Source organism: Capronia epimyces, assembly GCF_000585565.1.
Source record: "Capronia epimyces CBS 606.96 chromosome Unknown aczIQ-supercont1.6, whole genome shotgun sequence".
Taxonomy (NCBI): domain Eukaryota; kingdom Fungi; phylum Ascomycota; class Eurotiomycetes; order Chaetothyriales; family Herpotrichiellaceae; genus Capronia; species Capronia epimyces.
Window position 1 is genome coordinate 2297157 of NW_006912909.1, and position 22522 is coordinate 2319678.

Genomic DNA, 22522 nt, shown 5'->3' on the forward strand with positions numbered 1-22522 from the left:
CATTATTCCTCATCGCAAAGACCCCCAGGTCGAACTCAAAGTGGGGAGCCTGGCATATTACTTGGCTCAGTGGGCTATCCTTAAGGATGGCTCTACCAAGCTTTAGGTGCAGTGCGGGTTCATAACTCACCGTCCCTGGGCGATACCGAGATCTCGAGTTCAAATCCCATACGATACCAGATTCCATTAATTGGTCAATCTTCCTCCTCCTTCCAAACCGAAAAAACCCTGATACCCGGGTTTCACTTCCCAGGAACCCCTGTAATAAGGGCTTCCTGGAAAAAGTTTTTGCCATTTTCAAGGCCTTCATGTTTTCAAGACCACCAGTTTTTGTTTTTGTTGCATGGTACACTTTACCAGACTAAGGCATACATTACTTTGTCAGTCTAGCTCGAGGATTGTCGCCACCAGTCAGGTTGTACTGTATACTTGTACGCCAGGGAATGACAGGTCTCTCTTTTCATCTACTACAACCTATTGAGGTATTCGTCGGGTTTGCAAGCAGAGGAGGAGTCTTGCCTGTGCGCACCGCGTTCAGCATGATACACATGACACACCTGTTGGGCGTGGGCCATGTACTTGATGGCAGATGTAAACAGGCGAGAGGAGCATATACCCACCCCAGTGCAGAGCTCATTGCCCCCACTTCTTCATCCTTGAACTTGCAAGCTCTAGCTCTACTGAGTTGCTACATGCTCATATGAGGTTCGATTGATTGTTAGCTGAGAAGTTCGTGAACACATTACCTCTTCGCCTTGAATTGCACGCGCCTGGCGAAGAGGTGTACTGCATCAGCAGTATTTTGTCTACAATCAACCTTTGAATGCTACACCATGATGGTGTCTATGTATTGAGCAAGTGTCAACGGAGACATTCTACATGGTTGGAGTATCTGCAGCTAGGATGAGTGGTGTGATGCTGCCCACTTGGTTTAGAAATACCCGTCCAGACACCAGAGGGAAAGGAATGGGTTACATCATACCCTTCCAGACACCAGAGAAAAAGTAAAGGGGCTGGATGTTTGAAGACGTATCTTGAATGGATGAATCTAGGGGTCTGAGTGTTCTGAGACGCCCTCAATACTCTCAATAAACGCAAAGTCCAAACAATTGGCGGATAAGATCGTGGTTAAAGGGTTACCACCTGAACAAAGAATTATCACTTTACGGCAAAGGATGATTAGGTTTGCAACAAGGCAAGGCTGTGGACAACAGGGCGACATTGACGTTGCAACTACGTTAATTGGTATGGTACTAAGTTTCAGGCACGTGGCACCGCCAAGCGAGATCACAGTGAACGCCTAGGAATTAGTAGTACATACATGGAAAACAAGGCCTGAGCCCTTAGCCGTTGACGTCTGCGGAGTTTCAACCACCGTAGCGGGGCATCTCGTCTGACCTGCGCCCATTGTTTCTCGCCAGCAGTCGTCTGCTTTCAAGGAATTCACACAGAAGCCACCCTCCCTGTCTCGTCGCCATGGCAGAATCTCACCCAGTCGGTGCCCCTCCAGAGGTGCAATTGGAGTCGGAGTCCGAGGCCGAGTCAGGCGCCGAAGAGCAACCACAAGCCGGAGAAGAGACGCAAGATACCACCACAACGACAGCTGGAAAGCCCAAGAAAAAGAAGAAGAAGTCGAAGAAGGCCAAACTCCTCTCTGCTCTCAAAGGGGAGAAATCGTCGGAAGCTGCCGAATCGTCCAAGACCGCGTCCAAACTGCCCGATGAAGCCGTGAAGAAATTGCTGGAATTGAACCCGTCACTGAAGGGCGAGTTGGCCGGGATTCCTCCTGAGAAGGCGTCGGAGATCTTGAAGAAGATGGACGTGTCACAGTTGCTGAGCGGAATCTCGTTGAGCGGCAAGAACCAGAAAGACATGGCATCATACAAATTCTGGGGCACGCAGCCGGTGCTCAAGTTCGATGAGAAGGTCGACGACAAACCCGACGGTCCCATCAAAGAAGTCACTCCGGAGATAGTGCCCAAGATAGCAGCGCCTCTGCCCGAAGGCTACGAGTGGGTTGAGCTTGACCTGACGGACGAGGCGGAGATCAAGGAGGTTTACAAGCTCCTCTCGCAGCACTACGTGGAGGACGACCATGCGATGTTTCGGTTCAACTACTCGGCTGTTTTCCTGGACTGGGCGCTCAAGTCGCCCGGGTGGAAGAAGGGCTGGCACATCGGGGTGCGGGCCAAAGGGCCGAGCAGACTTCTCGTGGCGTCCATCTTCGGCATCCCCATCAAGTTGCGAATCCGCCAGAACACGCTGGACGTGGTGGAGATCAACTTCATGTGCGTGCACAAGAAGCTGAGGTCGAGGAGGCTGGCGCCGGTGCTCATCAAGGAAATCACCCGAAGGTGTAACCTGGACGGCGTCTACCAGGCCATCTACACGGGCGGCGTCGTGCTGCCTACTCCGGTCGGCAGCTGTCGCTATTTCCACCGCAGTCTGGACTGGCTGAAGCTTTACGAGGTCGGCTTCTCTCCGCTGCCACCCAACACCACCCAGGCCAAGATGATCGCCCGCAACCAACTGCCGCCGCACACGAGCACGCCCGGATGGCGAGTGATGGAGGAAAGAGACATCGATCAGGTCCACGACCTGCTGTCCCGCTACCTGGAGAGATTCGAACTTGCCCAGGTCTTCACCCGCGACGAGATCGAGCATTGGCTGGTCAATAGGCACAAGCCCGAAGACCAGGTCGTGTGGTCGTTTGTCGTCGAGCAGGATGGCAAGATCACCGACTTTGGAAGCTTCTACTGCCTCGAGAGCAGTGTCATCGGGGACATGAGTAAGAAGCACGACAAGATCCGCGCTGCCTATCTTTACTACTACGCCACGGAACAAGCCTTCAACCCGAAGGAGAAGGGCTTGAAAGACCGACTGTTGCAGTTGAACCAGGATCTGCTCATCGAGGCCAAGAAGGTAAGCTAGCTAGCTGGTCGGGCCCCGTGGAACCAAGGAGCCTGCTTTTGCTGACAGAAAATCACTCTCACAGGCCAAGTTCGACGTCTTCAATGCCCTGACTCTGCACGACAACCCCATGTTCCTCGAGCAGTTGAAGTTTGGCGCCGGCGACGGTCAGCTCCATCACTACCTCTACAACTGGAGAACGAAGGCGATCAATGGAGGCATCAATTCTAAGAATCAGCCCGACGAGTCCAAGCGGGGAGGCATCGGGATCGTGCTTTTATAACTGAGGATGTGGCTGTGTGTACAACCAAACATCTGGTTATTGGGGCCTGAGGAGATTATGTGCTACATGCTTCAATTAGGAAGCCCGAGCTATCACAACGGATCGCGTGCGCTCGATGATGATGGTGAAGAGGAATTGCTTTCTTTTCTGTCCGAATCGACTGCAGTGCCTTACTACAGGTAGTCATCCCAAATCCTAACCAGTTGCTGCCGAATTTTGTATACATGCACATCCATGCAACTCCACGTAACTGAGGATATAGTTCTCTAGCTTCCCGTTTGTTTGTGGACAGCATCCCCCCTCCTGGCCATCTAATGGTATCACCAAGTATGATGCGGTTGCTTGTACAAGAGCTGCGAGTCTTTTTCTAGCCCTCTTTCTGAGCCGGGCGCAGCTATGCTAGCCCGGATTTCTCATCAGGTAATTTCGACTGAGCCGGCGGATTGGGCACATGATTCTCCGAGCAGCTGATCTCAACCGAAGAGGCGAGAGCCCAGCTTGTGGGTTTCTTTGCTCCTGAGATCTATTATGGCTTCAAGTTGAATTGTCGGAGCAGAGGGGGAAAGTAGGAGAGCCGCAATCCGAACATTAGTCTCGGTTCGACGACTCATCTCATCCAGACCAGAGGTACACTCATTTACCCTGGCGCTGCTTATGCTTTGGGTTTTTATCGCAGATTATGAAGACGCGGTTTTTGCGGCGCACAGCCTGCCATGAGAGCTCTTTGTTAGCCAACGTCAAAACCATCACAACGCTTTCAATGAGAACAAGTCCTGAAGGGTGCCATTGGGAAGTAATCGGAAAACCATACCTTGCAGCTCTCACACAATCTCTTTACTGATGAGCGGGTCTTCATTCCACGAACTTGCACAGTGAGCAGCGAAGTCGGGAGCGTGGACGACTGCGGTTTTATCGAGCTTCGTATTAACGCGCTAAATGACGGTCTGGATATTGAGGTGCTGAGGAATCGAGTTTGAGGAAGTAAAGAGCGCAGGAACGCCACGCGCGTGGAGAGCGTTCGTGGTAGCATTGTTGCTTGTTCTCGTGCGAGGTTTCTGGAGGTACAGGTGGACTGAACCTGATTCGGCACAAGTTAAGAATACCGGAGGAGTTGGGTTCGAAGAATGTTCGAATGAGAGTACGTCTTCAGTGGTTAAAGGCACCCTTTGGAGGCAGTCGAAGGTGGTGGCCCGAGATGATCAGCTTGAAACTGGAATGCGTCTGGGTTGTTGAAGGGTCGATTGAAGGTTCACGAAAAGCGCAGTGCGGCGTGCGGCGCCAATCCGCACATGGCACGTGATTCTACGGTCGAGCATTTGATTCAAGTGCTCGTCCCTCTTTCCTCAAATCGTGCAGTCACCAGTAGTAGTGAAGTGGTCAAGTCACCAAAAGGCCCTTGCGAACAGTATACGTAGTTTTGGTTCATTCCAGCTAAGTTTCTCATCTTCTATTCTCGAGAGAACTAACTGCATATTCAACATCGAATTCGCCCACCCGCTCATTCCCCTTCCTCTTCCGGGTCGACCGCACCCATCCTCCATGCATCTCAAACAACTCCACCGGCCTCGGTGACCTGAAATAGCTGAAGAGACGACTTATCCACGAAGCGCTCCTCGTCCGCCGCGATGGCCGCCGAATTTGCGAAGTCGGCCTTGAACTTCTCAAAGTCCTCGAGCGTATCGAACCAGGCCTCGGTGACGCAGTCGTACTCGGCCTTGTGCCCCGTGGGGTGTAGGTCCGAGCCCGGTTGCACGTAGTTGCGCACGTATTTCGACATGCCACGGCAGGTACTGAGAATCAACGGCACATGGTTCTTCTCGTAGTGGGTTTGGAATTCATCCAGCGAGATGTCCGGGCGCTTCCGGATGATGACGATGATTTTGGCGGCCGGAGTCGAAGGTGACATTTTGGAGGTGAAGTTCGCGCCTCGGGATTGATCAGGATCAGGAGATGACCTGGATGGCCTATGCTGATCTATTTCACAGGTCTTGAATACCAGGAGGTACCAGGTAGATTTGGGCCTTTGTCTTTTTCCGCCCGTGACGATGGTGGCTATGTGTGCGCGGCGAAACAGATACTCTAATTGTTCAGGTTGTTGGAAATCCGAAATCCGTCCCTGGGGAATCATGGGGGTACCAGATATGGGCTTGGGCCTCTTGAGCCTCGGGCCGCGGGCGGGAAGCACTCGGAGGAAGTGCCCAAGCCTGTTGAGTCCAGCTCTGCCTCCGGATACTCGACCAGTTCTACCCCAAGGAATCAAGATACTGTACATACATAAACCCCGCTCTGTTCCCCGACGCCTAAGCCCGAGGATACCCACCACACACCAACACGTTGGCAATGTCAGAGTGCTATATAGATACCTTATGCTGTACGCACGGTACCTACACGGAGTACCTTGTCTCGCCCAGATCGTCAATTCCTGGACTGTGAAGAGGCTGAGGATTTTTTCCTATGGCTCATTCCTATTCGCTCCACCGCTGTCCATAGCCATACTACAGTAGGCTTTCTGTATTGGCGGGTTCTACTGACCAGATGGGCTTAGGGGCTAAGGGGCTTGGGCCGTCGGCGCTGGCTCACTCACTCACTCACTCACTCACTCAATCACCACCACCACCACCACCACCAGCCTGGCCTCTCAAATAGCCGGTCAGCCTTAGCCTAAGCCCTCTCGGAGCTCGGAGGTCAGGGGTGCTGACCAGCTGAACTGATTCGAGCTGAAGGTTGGGTAGGCTTGCAGGTCGAATGGCGCCACGTACAATATACCCCTGCGCGTGCCAGATATCTGCCGCTGGCTGCAACTCAATAGTCTGCGCGCCCGTGTACTGTACTTAAGACGACCTCTTATGATTGGCAAGGCAAAGCTGCAGAGCCCCTTAGCCCTCTACCTCGCCGACTGCACAATGAGGCTGTGCAGTTCAGCCCGCTCAAAGCCACCCAAGGCAACCTTTCTTTTTTCCTTGCCTCGTTCATCTTCTATCTTATTCCTGATTAATTTGCCGTCCTCCGCTACTGATCTGTGAGACAGATCATCTACCACGCAGTCTGCCATGTTCGAGGGTATTGGCATTCCCTCCCTCAAACGTGCCTGTGAAGTTCTCTGCAGCAAATAGTCTCCTCTTCTTCAAGGTTTCTGTCCATTTTACAAATGGACCCCCTGAGCGCAATCGGGCTTGCAAGCAACATCCTCAGCTTCATTGACTTTTCTTGCGGCGTTGTTAAACACACTTATGAGGTGTACAATTCGGCAACAGGTGCAACGTCGGCGAATGCTCATATCAAGACCGTGATTGATGATCTTGCAAAGGCCACTGAAGCCCTAGGCCCCGAAGTGGAAGCAACCACCAAACACTCAAAGGCACTGCACGAGCTGGCCCAAAAATGTTCTGGCTTATCAGAGGACCTGCTACGAATCTTGAAGAAGCTGCAGGTCACGCGGAAGAACTCGAAATGGCAGAGCCTTAGAAAAACACTGCGCGCTGCCTGGAGCGAGAAAGAGGTTGCGTCGATTGAAAAACGACTGGACAGCTATCGCTCGGAGATCATTATGCGGCTTCAGCTCATGCTTCAGTAGGTAATCACGAATGGTCCTCGAAGCACTACTGAACCTATCGTCTAGTGATGAAAACTCGTCAACCAAGAGCCAACTCGACAGCATTGGAGAAGCGAGTTCAAAACTCAAAACTCAGAGCGCCGACAAATTCAGCAATTTACGAGATAAGTTAGACGATGCATTGCAAACCTTGGGGGCGGACAAAACCGCGACGCTCAAAGAGATTCGCCAGGATCTTTGCAACCTTCAGTCAATGGCGAGCATCATGCCACGAGAGACTCAGATACTTCGTGGCCTATATTTCGAGTCCATGTACACCCGCGAAGACACCGTGGTGACTGCTGAGAGCACGACATTTACCTGGATGGTCGAGGCTGAGGACTGGCATGAATCCGTAGAGTCTGCAGAAGACTTGGACCGCCTCTCCTCTGGCAGCGATGCTGATGCACAAGAAAACTTGTCCATGAGATCACCGAGCAGCATTGCGGGTACCGAGGACTCAAGTACAGAAGAACGTGACTCTCCCCATAATGATTCCGAGACGGTTTCTTCCGACGACGCGCCCTCGTTTCAATCTGAAAGGATACACGCATATACCTGGAAGGAAAGGAAGGAAAGGGAGGAGATGGACAAAAGAAACCAGATTCGGAGCTTCTTTGCAGACTGGCTACAATTCGGGCGCGGAGTCTTCTACATATCCGGGAAAGCAGGCTCTGGAAAGTCCACCCTCATGAAATTTCTCTCCCGCCAGGATCGCGTCAAAGAGAACCTTCAGCGCTGGGCTGGTGGGAAGAAACTCGTCTTTGCTCAATTCTTCTTCTGGAGTTCTGGAAACAAGCTTCAGATGTCCGTAGAAGGGCTCTATCGGTCGCTTCTATTCGAGGTTCTAAAGCAATGTCCAGAACTCATCGCCGAGGTATTTCCGGATGTGTGGAAGAGATCTGGACGCGGGCAGAACGCATTTGAGGGGCTTGTACCACGCTTTCCTGAGATTGAAGCGGCTTTCAACGCTTTGATCGCAACCCAGTCCTTTCCGTCACATCGCTTCTGTTTCTTCATCGATGGCCTTGATGAGTATGAAGGCGATAGCGTCCAACACTGGGAGTTGGCGGGGAAGATTCAACAATGGGCGAAGTCCAACGACATCAAGTTTTGTGTCAGCAGCCGCCCTCACACGGAGTTTATGAAGACTTTTCCTGACGAGGCAAACCTACGAATCCGCCTCCATGAAGTGACCAGCAATGACATACGTCGATTTGCGAGCTCCATGTTTGAAAAGGACGTGAACTTCAGGAGAGTCAGCGACCTTTATCTGGAACTGGTGGATGACATCGTGCGCGATGCCAATGGCGTGTTTCTGTGGGCCCGACTTGTCGTCCGCTCTCTTCTGGAAGGCGTGGGACGCCACTATTCAGCTGCAGCGCTCAGGGAAAGACTTGCCACGGTACCAAAGGACCTGGGCCAGCTTTTCGACCAACTTCTTGGAGCTATTCACCCTGCAGACCGCAAATTATCCGACAAGATATTTCTCTTGGTCAGCTACTCAGAGGGGCTCTCAAAGGTGTTCTCCATATGGCCATCTCCAAATGTCCTCATGTTCTCTTGGCTCGAAGACCTGGAGGACCCTACCTTTCCCTTCACCCTTCCGGTGCGTGGATATTCTGATGCTGAGATCGTCGAGCGACACGAAGCAATGCGTTGCCGTATCGACGGTTTGTCGAGAGGCTTGCTGGAGATGGTGCCAACAAGGGAGTCTGACTTATATTTCAAGTACAGAGTTCAGTTCTTCCATCGCAGTGTACAGGACTACCTCGGTGACCATTCACGGCAAAGCGACATGCAAAACCGAGTACCAAACTTCAATCCAGTTGAAGACTACTTTCGCTTACAACTGGCGGAGTTTAAGTTTGCGAGAACAAGTTCTAAACAACTCACCATTGTTTCACCCTTATATGACAATCTTGTACAAACCATTGTCCTGTTGCACAAGGCGGCAAGCCGACGGTTGAAGTTCGATATTCTCGAAGGGTACGGCAAAGCCCTTGAGAGTCATAGACGACTTCCCTTTTCCCATCCTCAGGAGATTGGCGTCAATACTGGTAAGATCCACTGGTGTCAAACAATTCCATACAGTACGTATGCAATGGACAAAGCCCTCGACTTTTCCTATCTTCATTGCCTCTCTTTTTATGGGCATCACGAGTATTTGCACGCCAAGGTACAAGAAACAAATGCGTTACTGAGATCTTCTGGGTGTTTGAATTTACTATTGTCCGCCTCTGTTCGCAGGGAGAGCGAAACAGTCCGGGTCTTACTGGAAGACGGGGCCAATCCTAACGAGGACATTGACATATACGAGAGATCTGCCGATGCAGACGACCCTGGGAGATGCAGAGCAAGCATTTGGATGGTTTTCCTCGCCGACCTCGCCACAACAACTATACGACGGTTCGCTATCCTGGAAATCTTGCTCAAATATGGGGCTGATAGGGACGTTTTCTTTCTGCTATCGCCAAGGCAGAAGCATGGTCGGAACTCTGAAGCACTGGAAACCCCGTCCAATAGCGAGCTCGTCTCATTGTCACTACAGCAATGGGTTGATGCCTTCGGACCACCGAATCATCAGGCCATTAAAACATTGCTTTTGGAGGAAAGTCCGGGATCGGGATGGTGGAGTCAGCTACGGCGGGCGGTTTCCAGCTTCGGCCACAAGAGCATGCCAGTCGTCCAGAAATACAAGGTTTGGCAACCAGACGATATGCGCTGGGAGGATTACGAAGTTCACAGTGTGTGTTCGAAGACTGCTCAGCTGCACATAGGGTTCTTGGCGCAAATGTATTGAGCTGGATGGAAAGCAGCATACTGGGTCATTCTTCAAGACCGGGCATATTTTGGATATAGAAGGACATTATCCAACGTGTGGCCTCAGTATTGGCATGGAGTTCGGGACGGTTTCATAACCACAAGGTGTCACTTAAAGTATCTTCCCTTTCTTATTGCGGAAGTAGTTGGGTATTCATCTCAGAATATTATATTTACATATCACCGTCCTAATTTCACATGAGAGGTGCCAGGTCTGGGCGTTCCTGTTGAACTCAAGCATTAACTTCTGGGTAGGCATTCCCAGCCTTGCCCGTTAACCAGAAGGCTGATATTGGCACATCTATATATATAGTCTGGGGCTCCCCATAGCCCTTTGCTCGAGAACATGGAACATTTCAGCCTTTGATAGGTAGGTAGGTAGGGAGGTAGGCATTACCCATGCTATGTGATTGTGGATGTACCTAACTAACAAACTATATTGGATTATTACCGTGCTATCATCTGAGATACCTTAATCCAGCAAAGAAGTCTAAGAGACCAGACCAGACCAGACCAGACCAGAACAGTTCTCATCTCATTATACTTCATTTCATAACTTGAATATGTATGCAAGACGATGCTTGCTGGGCGATTTGGGCGATTTGGCCGCCCTGGATTAGGATAGGGTTCTTTGATTGCCAACCCGAGCCGATGAACCCAACCCAACATTAGCCTTATAAGGCCTTAGCAAGTCCCGCACACGAACTATGTATGACCTCCCTCTCGACACTGGACACTGGACACTGGGTAGGACAGGGCTGGCGCACATACAGGATATGACAGGACAGTGCAGTATAGTATAGGTACAGTGTAGTACAGTACGATATGAAAAGCATATCATACCATACCATACTAGACTATACCAAACCAAACCAAACCATGCCTGTGCTAGCACGCTCACGCTCACCACACAAAGGCGGCGGCGCATGTGATGACCAGACCAAGCATCGTGGTTTCCCAGGATAGGGTTCCTGCGGTGACTGTGACTGCGACTCTCGGGCGCGAGGCGCCGCCCGAGAAGGTAGACGGGGCGGCGGGAGAAGTCGTGCTCTGTGCCGTTGCTGAACCTGAGCCTGGATGGCCGGGCGTGACTGTCTTTGTAGTCAGGTACGAGCTCGTGGTCGAAGGCTCCGGCAGGACGAGTGTGGCGCCGCTCGTCAGATCCGAGCCGTAGACTGTTGTGGTGCTGTTATCTCCGAGAGGCAGGATGATGGTGATTTGTGACCATTGGCTCCCGCCGACGGTGCTCAGGGAGAACAGGGTGGTAGGGACGGTCGCGGTCGTGGTGTATGGAGACTCGGATGAGAGCGTGGACGGCGTGGAACCGCTGCTAGTAGCCACTGTCGTCGTCGTGATGACTGGCAGAGACTTTGACGACGAATTCAACGTTTTGGTCGCCGTCGAAGTCGACGTGCTCTCTGTTGAGGGGCTCAGAGTTTCGGTGGTTGCTGTCGTTTCTACAACGACGGTCACGGAGGTGTGCAGGCTTGCCGAGGTGGAAACGGTCACAGAGCTCTTCGGTGTGACGGTGGTCCAGATCACTGGCGACACTGAGCTGTAGGCCGACCCAAGGGTGTTGGTGGTGACGGCGGTCACGGACGATGTCAACACCACCGTGGCGAACTGGCCGCAGTAGTCCAGGAACTGCTGAAACTGCGGCGAGATCTGCACAAAACTGCCAGAGCCGTCGCTCTTGTGCACACTGACACACTGCTCACACTGGTTCAGAGACACCTCGAACGCAGAGCCCGGCACGCATAGGGCCGAGATCTTGCCCCTCGATTGTGCTTCCAGGAGGCAGTTGTTACACCAAGGGTAACAGGCACCAGGCACGCTGGTCTGAGCCTGCCGTGCTGCGACGGCAGGGGTCGGGAGGAGAAGGGTGGTCGACGTGATGGTGTACACTTCCTCCACGACGAAAATCTGGTAGGTGAGCCCAAACGCAGTGGGGTCCATGTTGAAGTAGTCGTCGATGGCTTGGATTGTCAGCCCTTGATCCGTGGTCGGCGTCGAATTGCCGTAGATACTGTTGTCCCATATCGGAAGGGGCTCGGGCAAGGCCTGGGCAGGGATACACTCGTTTGGCGCACAGTAGAAGTTCTGGTCGGGAAGACCAGCTTCAAAGTTGCAGTTTTGTCGACTTGGCCTGCACAGCCAGCCTGGAGGACATCCCCATCTGGAAGAGTGGCACACGTTAGAACAAGAACATTGCTGGGCGTGGAGATTCGGCTGGGTGAAAAGGAGGAAAGGTGTGCCTCGACGGACGTCGTGGTCTCTCCTTGACGGGTTAGTACTTACGTCCAGTCAGTGGGAAAGGGCCCTAATGCCGTGAAAGTCGGGTTGACTATTCGTGTCGGACATAAGGTGATACTGGTGACTTCGGTAGTGAATGTTTCTAGAAGAAGCTCTTCGGTCGCAGTCAGTGTGGTCGGGCTTGGTGATACGGTGGTCGAAGTCTCGGTCACTATTTCGGTCTGGAAGCGTCAGCATCTATGGTTACAACACGGTGCGAACTGGACCAACCGTGGTTAAGATCGTGGTAGAAATTATCGTTTGGTAAATGGTGATTGGTGTAGTGGTTGTCTCAGTGTACGATGCGGTGGTAGTATTGGTAAGTGATGCAGTGGTGGTGTCGGTGAAGTATTCAGAGGTTGTGTCGGTCGCCGTCACAGGCACATACTGAGTGACATTGACGAATACCGTGGGTATAGGCGGACAAGTGTATATAAAAGTGTCATGGACTGTTGATGTACTGATCCAACCCGGCCCGACAGTCGCAACCTCGCTCCAAGTCTGAGGGGGTGGTGCTCTGACAGCCAGTGAAGAGCTGGCCAGAGAACTGACCAGTGAGCTGACCAGTGAATGCATTGTAGTGCGAAGTTCCCTCGCTGCAACTGGACTTTCATCAACGTATACTTATACTCATGATGCAACCGGACAGCAGACGGCAGATGGGGTTCAAAGCGAAAGAGCCCTCAACGAGAGTTGTGGTTAAACGAATGTAAACAAAGTACATTGACGATAGAATATCCCCAAGCCGAGAGACTGAGACTCACGCTGAGGTAGCTAGAGTTAGAATAAAAGGTCTAGCTGGATATAAGAGACAGCCGACATCATTGAAAGAGCCCGACAGGGATGGCAAGTCCGTGTCTGTTCCAGGGTTGCAAGTTGCAACCACCGATGGACACGCCACATGGAATCGGCCATTTTTCTGCGAGGGCTGATTAGGCTTCTCGACCCGTTGGCACCGGGGCTAGCTGAGCATGCACCGTTTGTGTCGGTTCCTGGCTTTGGATCAGCTCTGCCTTGCCCGTTGCAGATGCCGGCGCGCCAATCACTGACAGAATCAGCGATCCTGGCAGCAGGGCCAGCAGGGCAGCGAGGGGGGGCTGGCAGGCTTGCCTCGATGCCGACTAGCCCGGTGAAAGCGGTGAGGTGGACCGGGGGCACCAGACAGGCATGGCAGCCCAGGGTAGCGCCAGGGCGGAGGGATGATGGAATGATGGACGGCTGCAACGGTGGAATGGGGACTGGAGGAATGAGGGAAGAGGAAATGGAGGGAATCAAGGAATCAGGGAACCAGGGCCTGACGTTGAATCTGGAGTTAGTCTCCGTGCCAAGGCGGGCGAGCCCCCCCGCACCGCAACCTTGTTCCAACCGCTGTCCGCCACCATCCATCTTGTCACCTCCACCAACCTTATCAACCTCTTAGTATAGTGTAGGTGCCTAGGTCACCCCCGTCACCCTTGTCACCCCCGGCCCGTTGGCTGATGCGATGGTCTGTCTTCAAAACCGGTTTGTGCCTTGCTCTGCCATACAGAGCACCTGCAAAGTACCCTTGAAGGCCCTGAAGGCCTGTCTTCTGTGCCGTCTGCCACGCTTGTCTCTTATCTCGCCGCTTGTGCTCGCCTAGCTGCAAGTCTCGACTGCGTTGCTGCTGTTCACAGGCCGAATCTCTGAGGGAATACAGCACCAGTTCCTTGTCTTGGGCGTGATCGTCCCTGCTCATTGGGGTTGTTTCTCATCCTTCGTGGCTGGGTTCGCACCGCTGTTCCTCGATGTCATGGATGCTCTTTTGCCAGTTCCCGCTTTTCCCCTACTTGCTCCTCGCTTCAAGGCCCAACGCCCTACAAGCTTGTTCGTCATGACGCACCCATCCTGCTGGAAGACTAACAATTCAGGTATCAGTCGAACGTGGCGCAGAGGACCCTGAAAAGATCCCGAAGAGTGGACATAGACTAATTGTCACCAATGGATAAGCTTCACCGACTGTATGATAGTCGCAATGGTGGCAAACATGGAATGTGGTCACTGATCTTCAAAGATCAAGACGAGGTTTGACATGGACAGCATGTCGCGCTCTTTCCTCGAGGAAGTCATTTTAGGTGATATTGACTCTGTGACACAGCACCGCTTTTACTTTCCTGTGGTATTATTGATGTATCTCTGAGTGTTTCACTACGACTCAAGATAGATATGACATCTCACACTCGCGACACAGATTCGCCATGAGGACTTACATCGCAGCTATATTGCTCGAATGGTTTCTGGTAAACACTGCGGAAGCCCTCTCGGTCCAAGAGAACTACACCATATGTAACTGGGCCCGACTTCGAGCGGGTGTGATTCGAGATGCTCTCTACCTCGACGGAGGTTTGCTCTGGTGGCAGACTGCATTTGCGGATGGAACTGCTCCGGTAGTGAGCAGTGATGGCAATGTGGCTGGAGACATGTTCCGTCTCAACTTCTCAATACCATTCGATACCACGAAAACCAATGTATCAGGCCTCTTCGACCGGATGCCTAAGGCAGGTGGTGCAGGAAACAATATCGCTCCTAACTATATCGACGGGACAATGTTCACCAACGATGGAGAGCTATATCTATATGGGTCAGTCAAGGCTCCAACCCTACGTCGTTACTGTCACTGATTGTCGAAGTGGACTTCCTCGTCTCACCGACTCTGTCTCTGCCCAAAGTGCCGATGTTGTCCTAGGCTACGAAGCCTTCCAATACGGTCCTGACCGACAGAGCTGGGCTCCTGGCTTCTACCAAGGGAGCCTCCCCAATGGCGTCACCAGATATATCACGAATGGAGCCGGCATATCTGCCCCTAGTGAGAATCTAGGCTTCTATCTCAGCGGTATGCGATCACCAGATTGGGGGCCAATCTATTATGACGATTCGTCGGCCAACGAAACCGCCAACACTCTTATTCAAGTCGATATGGCAACTATGAGAGGTGAAAAGTGGACAAACATGACGCTTCCAGACAATATCAAACCACGAGCCAATGCGGAACTCGTTTGGATCCCTGTGTCCAAGCAAGGGGTCCTGGTTGCGATCGGGGGCGTCACTGCGCCAGAGGAGATCTGGGCATCAGGCCTCAATGACTCGCAGACTTCGGAAAGTAAAGCACAGAGTCCCAATTTCATGAAAAGCGTGCCTGTGTACGACATTGCCACGCAGACCTGGTATTTGCAGAACACCACGGGTGATGCTCCTGGCCAGCTCACTGAATTCTGCGCGGTTGTCGCCGCTGCGGAGGACTCGTCGTCTTTCAACGTCTACGTTTACGGAGGTTACGATGGCCTCGATGCCGACGATCTACCATCCGACAACGTCTGGATTCTGTCACTACCTGCTTTCACGTGGGTCAAAGCGTACAGTGGGAAGCAGTCGCATGGCCGCTCCGGTCATCGTTGTATCATGGCTTATCCCGACCAGATGTTCGTGGTGGGCGGTGTGCACCAGAATCAAGCCAATTGTGTCGAAGGTGGTGTTATCCAGGTATTCAACCTCAACAAGCTCGAGTTCCAGACCAGCTATGACCCGAATACCTGGTCTCACTATAAAGTCCCCGCGATGGTTACTAAAGCTATAGGAGGTGACGCCCAAGGAAGCTCTGCGAAGACAGCGGTTTGGTCTAACAATGCTCTTGCTGGCATTTTCGCCCAAAAGTACACCAAACAAATCACACATTACTACCCCTACAAGTCCAGCGGTGGGGCCTCGAAACGAGGCAGCTCAGGAGTGAGCAAAGGAGCCATCATCGGCATCAGCGTTGCGGCGGCCGTGATATTCATCCTCGGTATTATCTTGCTGTTCTTGCTCCTTCGTCGCCGCCGCATCATACGCAGTGGCTCCTCCGACAAGTCGGGCCAATCCAGCAGCAGTCGGGTCTCGCGCTGGCTGAACGGCGCCTCGTATGCCTCCAATCCCAAACATGGCTCGTCAAGTTCGCCACCGGATGTCCAACAGGTGCCCTACCACTCCCACTCGGACCGACACGAGCCGACACCCACCCTCCAAACACAGCGTCACGAGATGGCAAGCACGGAGAGGCCTAAACCTCCCTTTGAGCTCGCCACGCCGTACAACAGCCTCGACCACCCACGTCACTCGGGTATAGTGGACTACGCGTACAACGCCAACTACGGCCACACATTCTCAACACCGAACTCCAACTCCAACTCCAATTCTAATTCCCATTCCAACTCGTCAGGCCAATATCAGCCTTCGCCACTCACCAGTGTCAATGGGCAGTCCAACAACAACAACAATAACAACGGAGCCTCTCTGCTACGCAGTGTCCATGTACCCGGCTTGGGCGGCAACAACATGTCCGACGATGTCGATGTCTCCAGCAACAATAGCCACCAATCCTCCGCCGGGACCAACGAGACTCCGCCATGGCCCTTGCCCGCCACGCAGAATACCTGGCGCTACAACCAAGGCCCGACCCGGCGGTTTCTGCATGACAGAGGGCGTGGCAGCGACAGTAGTTCAATGCACCCCATCATCCAGGAGCTTGATGGGAATAGATATCAGGACGGTAACGGCGACGGCAACGGCACTAGAGATGAGGACGATGGTGGAGACTATCCCTACCACCACCGGGACGAGTCGAGCAGCAGTGGGATCGGCACGCTGCCGTCACCAGCCAACGTCCACGAGGGCAGTTCGATGCCGCAGGATGAAGACCACCGACGAAGCATGTTTGGAACAATTAGCCCCGTCAGTCCAATCTTGGGTCGGCGTCAGCGGTTCTAGAGGCTTGGGATTCTTTTTTGGTTTTCCTCCCAGAAAATAGCTTTCCCCTTTTTAGCGCTTGGATTATGTTTATTTGACATTGGTGTACGGATAAATACACGCCAATATGATACATTTCATTCATGATTGCTGAGAGATGATGACACCCCGTTCCTCCGAGGATAGATGGAACCCTCATGTGTATCAGTTGATGACGTTTGATTTTGCTGCTCCCTCTCTTCATTTAGGCTCGGCGGTCTCCAAAACCTCAAGAAACCCGCCGACCAAATGTAAACTGCCAGTGACCAGGGCAGTGACATCTCGGTGGCCCTCGTGGCGGGCGGCTTGTTCTGCCTTCGCCGAGTTGCGGACCGTGTCGACGGCCTCTTCGATGGTCTTTACTACCTCGACCTGAGCTGAGGGGTCAATCTGTCTCCAGATCTCGGCCAAGTCGGTCTGGACTTTGAGAGCTTCGACATCCGAAGCATTCGTGTTCACCGAGATGAGGTCAGGCCGGAAGCCGGTTTCCTTGAATGTAGTATTAGTGCAGAAGATGACATGTGTGAACGGATGGGAGTCTTGGAGAGCGGTGGACAGGCTGTTGAACAGCGCCTGGGCGAGAGCTGTGGCGTCGCGTGTCTGCTGGTTGAAAATCAAAAAGCGAGGCTGCGGCTGGACAGGGGAGAGACTCTGTGTAGAAGTGGGAGTGGCCAGCTGTGAAGCAAACCACTTCCCTGCAAGTTCGATGCTTTCAAGGGTGTGGCCGCCATCGATGCACCATCGGATGCCTGGTTCGCGTCGTGTCTCGCATCGTCCTGGCCATCGGACTTTCTCGAGACCATGCCGGACCTTGAGGTCGAAGTCCGGGTCAGAACCGAAGCCTTGCTGCACCAGCCATTCTTTGGCAATGGCAAGCGCGAGGCTGGCGTTGGTCTTCTGGAAGTCTGCCTCCAGGCCGAGTTTGGTCTCGCCGTTTGCGATGGCCGGATCGGTGTCCACGTAGGTGAGAGTGCTTCCTTTCTCCTGGGAGACATCTTCCATGACACGTTTCGCCTCTGCCGCCTGACTGTTCGGCGTGAAACATTTGACTCCCTTCTTCATGATTCCAGACTTGTGCCATGCGATTTCACCGATTGTCGAACCAAGCATGGCGACGTGATCGATGCCGAGACTCGTGACCCCGGTCACCGCAGGAGATTCGAGGATATTGGTGCTGTCGTAGGCACCACCGATACCACATTCGATCACCGCAGCGTCAACCTTTTCACTTATGTATGTGTGAAAGGCCATCAACGTGAGGTATCTGAAATAGACGGGCTTTGCCCCAGGAGCCTGGGGGTCTTCCCCTGCGGCCTTCGCTGCATCCTCGAGACGATCCCACACCTCGAAGAAGTACTGCGCAAATTGCGCTTCAGAGAGTGGTTGCCCATTAATCTGAATGCGTTCGCGAACGAAACGCAAATGCGGCGATGTGTACAGCCCGACTTTTGAGAGTGACTTGACTCCTGCGTCTCCCACAAACTGCGTCAAGATTGAGGATGTGAAAGCCGCGGTAGATCCTTTGCCTTTTGTTCCGGCAATGTGAACGGCTTTCAATACGTTGAGATCCGATGGCTATCGTAATTCCGGGTTAGTCGACGAGGGTCGGGCGGTGGCTCGTAACGGGCTCAGCTCAATTGTCGCATACTTGATATCCAATTTTGCGGCACCACTCTCTCATTTCTGGAATGGCCCGCTCATTCAGCTTTCCCCCTGACTTCCGGATTGCGTCGACAATGGCGAAGTTGGTCTGGAGCGTGTTGAGGGAGGCAACAGCTTCCTACACAATTGTCAGCCCTGCTCATTTCGATTTCGATTTCGCATCGCTGCAGGCGGGGTGCTCACAGCGTATGTCCGCGCCATGGCGGTGGAAGTTGTCGCGAATCCGCGGACGGTGCACGGCTGATGGACTGAGAGCCTCAAGGTCCATGCGCGCATCATAAAGCAGGCATGACTGGGGGGCACAGAGTCAACAGGTGTCCCTCAATTCACGAGGAAGCCGAAATCATATAGTACGGATGGGGACTCGTGAAAGCCCTGGCGCAGCCCTGTACGGCGGAGTACGCGCGAATAAGGCAAGGCTCGACGATGACATACGACGATGACATAGGTGTACAAGCATTGTAGTCCACTGTCCGTGCAGCGCGGTCTGACTACATACTATCTATCAGTCGTCAGTATTAGACCTCGAATTCCCAGCACCCTCCCTGTCTGTCAAGGCCTCTGCCAGGGAACAGGAACATGAGCAGATATGGGCCAGTCTCAGTCATCGGAGCCGGCGAAGGAGGTCCCCATCGGTGAGTTGATGCATCCATCGCTTGACTCAGTTCCAGACTCTGAGGTCTGAGGTCTGAAGTCTGAGGGCTGTGGTCTGATAATCTGGGCGATCCAGAGGACTTGAGCCATGAACTGGCCCTCCGGTTTGCGTCCAAGTGCTACACTTATCTCGAGATCGCTCACTACAAGGACAACTTCAAGACCTTGGCCGATCACCAAGAAGACGTCGAATACTGGAAGGAGGACACGCTGTGTCGGTTCCTCGCGTTGCCGGAGCCGCTCCATGCAGGACCTGTTCTCTATCACATGTGCACCTATCTCGGCGCATTTCCGTTTCCCAGCCTCGCGCCATGTATACTGACCAGGGAAGCGACGCTGAAGGTCATCACCATCATGACCGGTAGGTATAAGAAGATCTTGAGGCGAGGCGACCAGGACAAAGTCAAACTGCTGTTCCGCAGTCTGGCCGTGTTCGATCGCCGGGCCAGCATCTCTTCGCCCAGGGAAAAGCCAAACATGGATGAGATCATCAAAGAGCAACTGCCGGATGACATGTTGAAAGAGCGAGAAATCGACACAGCAACGAGTGCTCACGCCACTGCCTCGGGATTCGCCGTTGACGAGCCCGCCAACGACGACGAGGACGAAGACGACGATGACCTGGCCCTGGCTGCGCTCGACTCACTAGACGCCATCGAGGTCTTCAGGCATGACCAGAAGACAGACCGCAAGATCCACCATGCAATTGTGCCAGCAGAGAACCTGAAGAAGCTGGTCATGCTGCTGTTACTCATTGCGGAAATCGAGCCCTTGACTCCCGTCGGTGTCTATGGCCAGAGCCTCACCCAGGAACGACTACAAGCGCTGAGTGTGTCGGCCGATGCCGTCGTCGCGGCGTTTGATCCCGACCCTCAGAGCAACGGAGTCAGGTATTCCAACTTTGTCAAGACGGTGACCACAACCACTCCCTGTCTATTCGAACCTTTTAGCCCGCTATTTGAACACTTCTTGTTCAGCAAGAACATCAATCTGAACAAGCATCGCGGCCAGCCTGATCCCGTGGTCGCAGTCGAACCTCGCCGCTCCCCGATATACAGGTCGGCCGGGGACGGGGACGGGGACGACGGCGACACCATCTTCAACGATACCCTTCTTTCGCAGATCTCCATGTCCCTCAGACTATTCACGCCATCCGGCTCTCTCGCAGACATATTCACTTCCGGCGCACGATTCAACCAGCTCTACTCGACCTCTTCGCACGGCACGTCGCTCAGCTCTTTCTCACGCCAGGTGCTCTCCTGGCAGTCAGGAACGTTGATGCTCGTGTCCGGCAGTCATCCCGACACCGCCAACAATCTCATAACGCTGGCCGCATACCTCCCTGAACGGTGGCACGACCCGAGTTCGGGCCCCAGAAATGCGGCCCCGTCGCGCGACCCTTCAGCACCCAAAGCGTGCCTGATCCAGCTTCAACCCCGGCAGGCAACCTTCCCCGAGAACTCGTATAACCGGTCCATCCCCGTGTCGTACTTTTCCACCAAGACAGGCATCGCCCTAGGCTGCGTCATCCCCCAGCAATCACGCACCCATACTGTGCAACAAGCCCCGGCGCTCGGGTCCGTCAGTTTGCTGATCGACACTGATCTGACCACCGCCACATTTCAACATGACGGCGACGCAGGCAGCGGGGCGTTCGTGACCGATCCTGGTCTGGAGACCGCGCAGACCCACAATGGCCAGGCTGCACAGCCAAAGAAGATCACGTTTGACATTGACAGCTTGGAGGTCTGGGGCATCAACTTTCCCACGGACGAAGGGGAAGACGAAGTCACGAAACAGAAGAAACGCCTCGCATGGGAGGAGGCAGAGGCGGCGAGAAGACGGGGCGTTAATTTCGGAGGCGACCAGGAAGGTGCGAGGGCACTGCTAGAAATGGCTGGGCTGGTGGGGGACAAGGCTGGCAATCGAAGTGGTGGATCTGTGTAGACGCCAGTGGTTCGACGCAAAGAAAGATATTCCAAGATGCCAATGGAAGAGTGAGGGCGAGGGCCTCAGGAGCCTTTGCCTTTGGGGGCGTAAGTTCACCCCTCTTAAAGCATGAACATGACATGCTACAGGGCTGAATGTAGCAACATTCGGAATGTACCGGAATGCCAGGTTAGCAAGAATGTGCAGTAAAACATTGTCTAGGCATTAGGATCTGTTGATAAAAGTAGCCGGTGGGCGGCGCATCGATCTCGAAACGCCGTCAGAATAGTATGTCACAATGGCGGAAACACATCACCTCGCAGCATGAGACAGCAAGGACACATTTCTGCACCTTCTTCTCCATGTCCGCCATGGCCTGGTGTCCAAGGTCTGCTCGGAACAGGAGCTCAAGATCCAGAGACGGCCATGGTTCCGACTGCATCGGCAAAAACAATCCCTTATCCAGCGTCCTGCCGGGCCACCCAGGCCCCCCTCCCTTGCGCCTGCTAGCTGAAAATCGGGAAAAGTCACACAGGCGCGTGCGAAGTAGTTTAGCACGCTTTGTTCAACATTGGCAGCCTCCGGCTCCTTGGGTGCCGGTCGACTCCGGTCGTAGATCTACTCCTGGTCGAGGGTTTGATCTCAGGTTTCGAGGTCCGGCCTGGTCGAGGGGGAGCTTTTTGGCAATGGCAGCAAAGAGTTCGCTAACGTTGGTTGCCGTTTTGGCCGAGGTCTCGAAGAAGAGAAGGCCGGCTTCTTTGGCGTATGCTTCGGCGTCGGCGGTCTGGATGGCACGTTTATCGGGATGTTCGTTGACAATGTCCAACTTGTTTCCGGCCAGCGCAATAACGATGTTTTCATTTGCCTGTCTCTGCAACTCCTTCACCCATGATTTTGCCTTGTCCAGTGATGACTGAGGATATAATCAGCGTTGGTATTCGGGTCTGGATCGCAGGAGACTTACGGCCTGGGTGATATCGTAAACGACAACAGCGCAATTGGCATTCCGGTAGTACATCGGCGCCAGCGACTTGTACCTCTCTTGGCCAGCAGTGTCCCATATCTCAAACTTAATCGTCGTATTCTCGTCGAGAGATATCGTCTGGGTCAAAAAGGCGGCGCCGATGGTGGACTCGCGGTAGTCGTCGAATTGATCTTTGACGAAGCGAAGAACTAATGAGCTCTGGACGGTATTAGCAACATGGGATCGGCCGGACGCGCTGAAACCAATACCTTGCCCACGGCAGATTCGCCTAGAGACCGGTTAGCCGGCAGCCATCTCATACACAACTGTCCCCAACATACCGAGAAGTACGAGCTTGAATTGGGCAAACCTGCCGCCTGCGCCGGGTCGGCCTGCGGGAGCTCTTGAGGCCATGCCGTCGGGGATTCGGGGCTAAGGCGATACTGTATTTCTGGTGTGGAGGATCAAACAAATCTACGACTGTGACGCGGGGGTGCGAAGTAATGGGTACAGGAGAATGGAGGATGTGCTGATATCAGGGCGATGTTATTGCCTGCCCGGTGGCTCTGCGCTGCCGCTGCCGGTGGATGGCGTGGAAATCGGGAGCCAAGGATGACGACGCAGGGAAACGCCA

At 53.5% G+C, this 22522-nt stretch overlaps 9 protein-coding genes across 9 annotated transcripts; 4 read left to right on the forward strand and 5 right to left on the reverse strand.

The window, feature by feature from the left end:
* Positions 1 to 1476: 1476 nt before the first annotated feature.
* On the forward strand, positions 1477 to 3193 carry A1O3_07719 (glycylpeptide N-tetradecanoyltransferase; the record flags this gene model as incomplete). Its single annotated transcript, XM_007737825.1, has 2 exons — positions 1477 to 2922; positions 2996 to 3193. The coding sequence occupies 2 exons, from the start codon at positions 1477 to 1479 to the stop codon at positions 3191 to 3193; spliced, it is 1644 nt and encodes a 547-aa protein (XP_007736015.1).
* Positions 3194 to 3826: 633 nt separating this feature from the next.
* On the reverse strand, positions 3827 to 4223 carry A1O3_07720 (uncharacterized protein; the record flags this gene model as incomplete). The annotated part of the gene is made up of 2 exons (XM_007737826.1): positions 3827 to 3901; positions 4005 to 4223. 2 exons carry the CDS (start codon positions 4221 to 4223, stop codon positions 3827 to 3829), a joined length of 294 nt encoding a protein of 97 aa, XP_007736016.1.
* A 516-nt stretch (positions 4224 to 4739) lies between these two features.
* A1O3_07721 (uncharacterized protein) lies at positions 4740 to 5099 on the reverse strand (the record flags this gene model as incomplete). The annotated part of the gene is made up of 1 exon (XM_007737827.1): positions 4740 to 5099. The coding sequence occupies one exon, from the start codon at positions 5097 to 5099 to the stop codon at positions 4740 to 4742; it is 360 nt and encodes a 119-aa protein (XP_007736017.1).
* A 1242-nt stretch (positions 5100 to 6341) lies between these two features.
* A1O3_07722 (uncharacterized protein) lies at positions 6342 to 9588 on the forward strand (the record flags this gene model as incomplete). Its single annotated transcript, XM_007737828.1, has 2 exons — positions 6342 to 6763; positions 6813 to 9588. 2 exons carry the CDS (start codon positions 6342 to 6344, stop codon positions 9586 to 9588), a joined length of 3198 nt encoding a protein of 1065 aa, XP_007736018.1.
* Positions 9589 to 10511: 923 nt separating this feature from the next.
* Positions 10512 to 12476, reverse strand: A1O3_07723 (uncharacterized protein; the record flags this gene model as incomplete). Its single annotated transcript, XM_007737829.1, has 3 exons — positions 10512 to 11784; positions 11907 to 12082; positions 12132 to 12476. The coding sequence occupies 3 exons, from the start codon at positions 12474 to 12476 to the stop codon at positions 10512 to 10514; spliced, it is 1794 nt and encodes a 597-aa protein (XP_007736019.1).
* Positions 12477 to 14116: 1640 nt separating this feature from the next.
* Positions 14117 to 16661, forward strand: A1O3_07724 (uncharacterized protein; the record flags this gene model as incomplete). The annotated part of the gene is made up of 2 exons (XM_007737830.1): positions 14117 to 14499; positions 14549 to 16661. The coding sequence occupies 2 exons, from the start codon at positions 14117 to 14119 to the stop codon at positions 16659 to 16661; spliced, it is 2496 nt and encodes an 831-aa protein (XP_007736020.1).
* A 219-nt stretch (positions 16662 to 16880) lies between these two features.
* On the reverse strand, positions 16881 to 18542 carry A1O3_07725 (folylpolyglutamate synthase; the record flags this gene model as incomplete). Its single annotated transcript, XM_007737831.1, has 3 exons — positions 16881 to 18254; positions 18328 to 18459; positions 18525 to 18542. 3 exons carry the CDS (start codon positions 18540 to 18542, stop codon positions 16881 to 16883), a joined length of 1524 nt encoding a protein of 507 aa, XP_007736021.1.
* A 388-nt stretch (positions 18543 to 18930) lies between these two features.
* A1O3_07726 (uncharacterized protein) lies at positions 18931 to 20942 on the forward strand (the record flags this gene model as incomplete). Its single annotated transcript, XM_007737832.1, has 2 exons — positions 18931 to 18976; positions 19072 to 20942. 2 exons carry the CDS (start codon positions 18931 to 18933, stop codon positions 20940 to 20942), a joined length of 1917 nt encoding a protein of 638 aa, XP_007736022.1.
* Positions 20943 to 21489: 547 nt separating this feature from the next.
* Positions 21490 to 22302, reverse strand: A1O3_07727 (GTP-binding protein ypt5; the record flags this gene model as incomplete). Its single annotated transcript, XM_007737833.1, has 4 exons — positions 21490 to 21837; positions 21889 to 22107; positions 22158 to 22177; positions 22230 to 22302. 4 exons carry the CDS (start codon positions 22300 to 22302, stop codon positions 21490 to 21492), a joined length of 660 nt encoding a protein of 219 aa, XP_007736023.1.
* Positions 22303 to 22522: the final 220 nt, after the last annotated feature.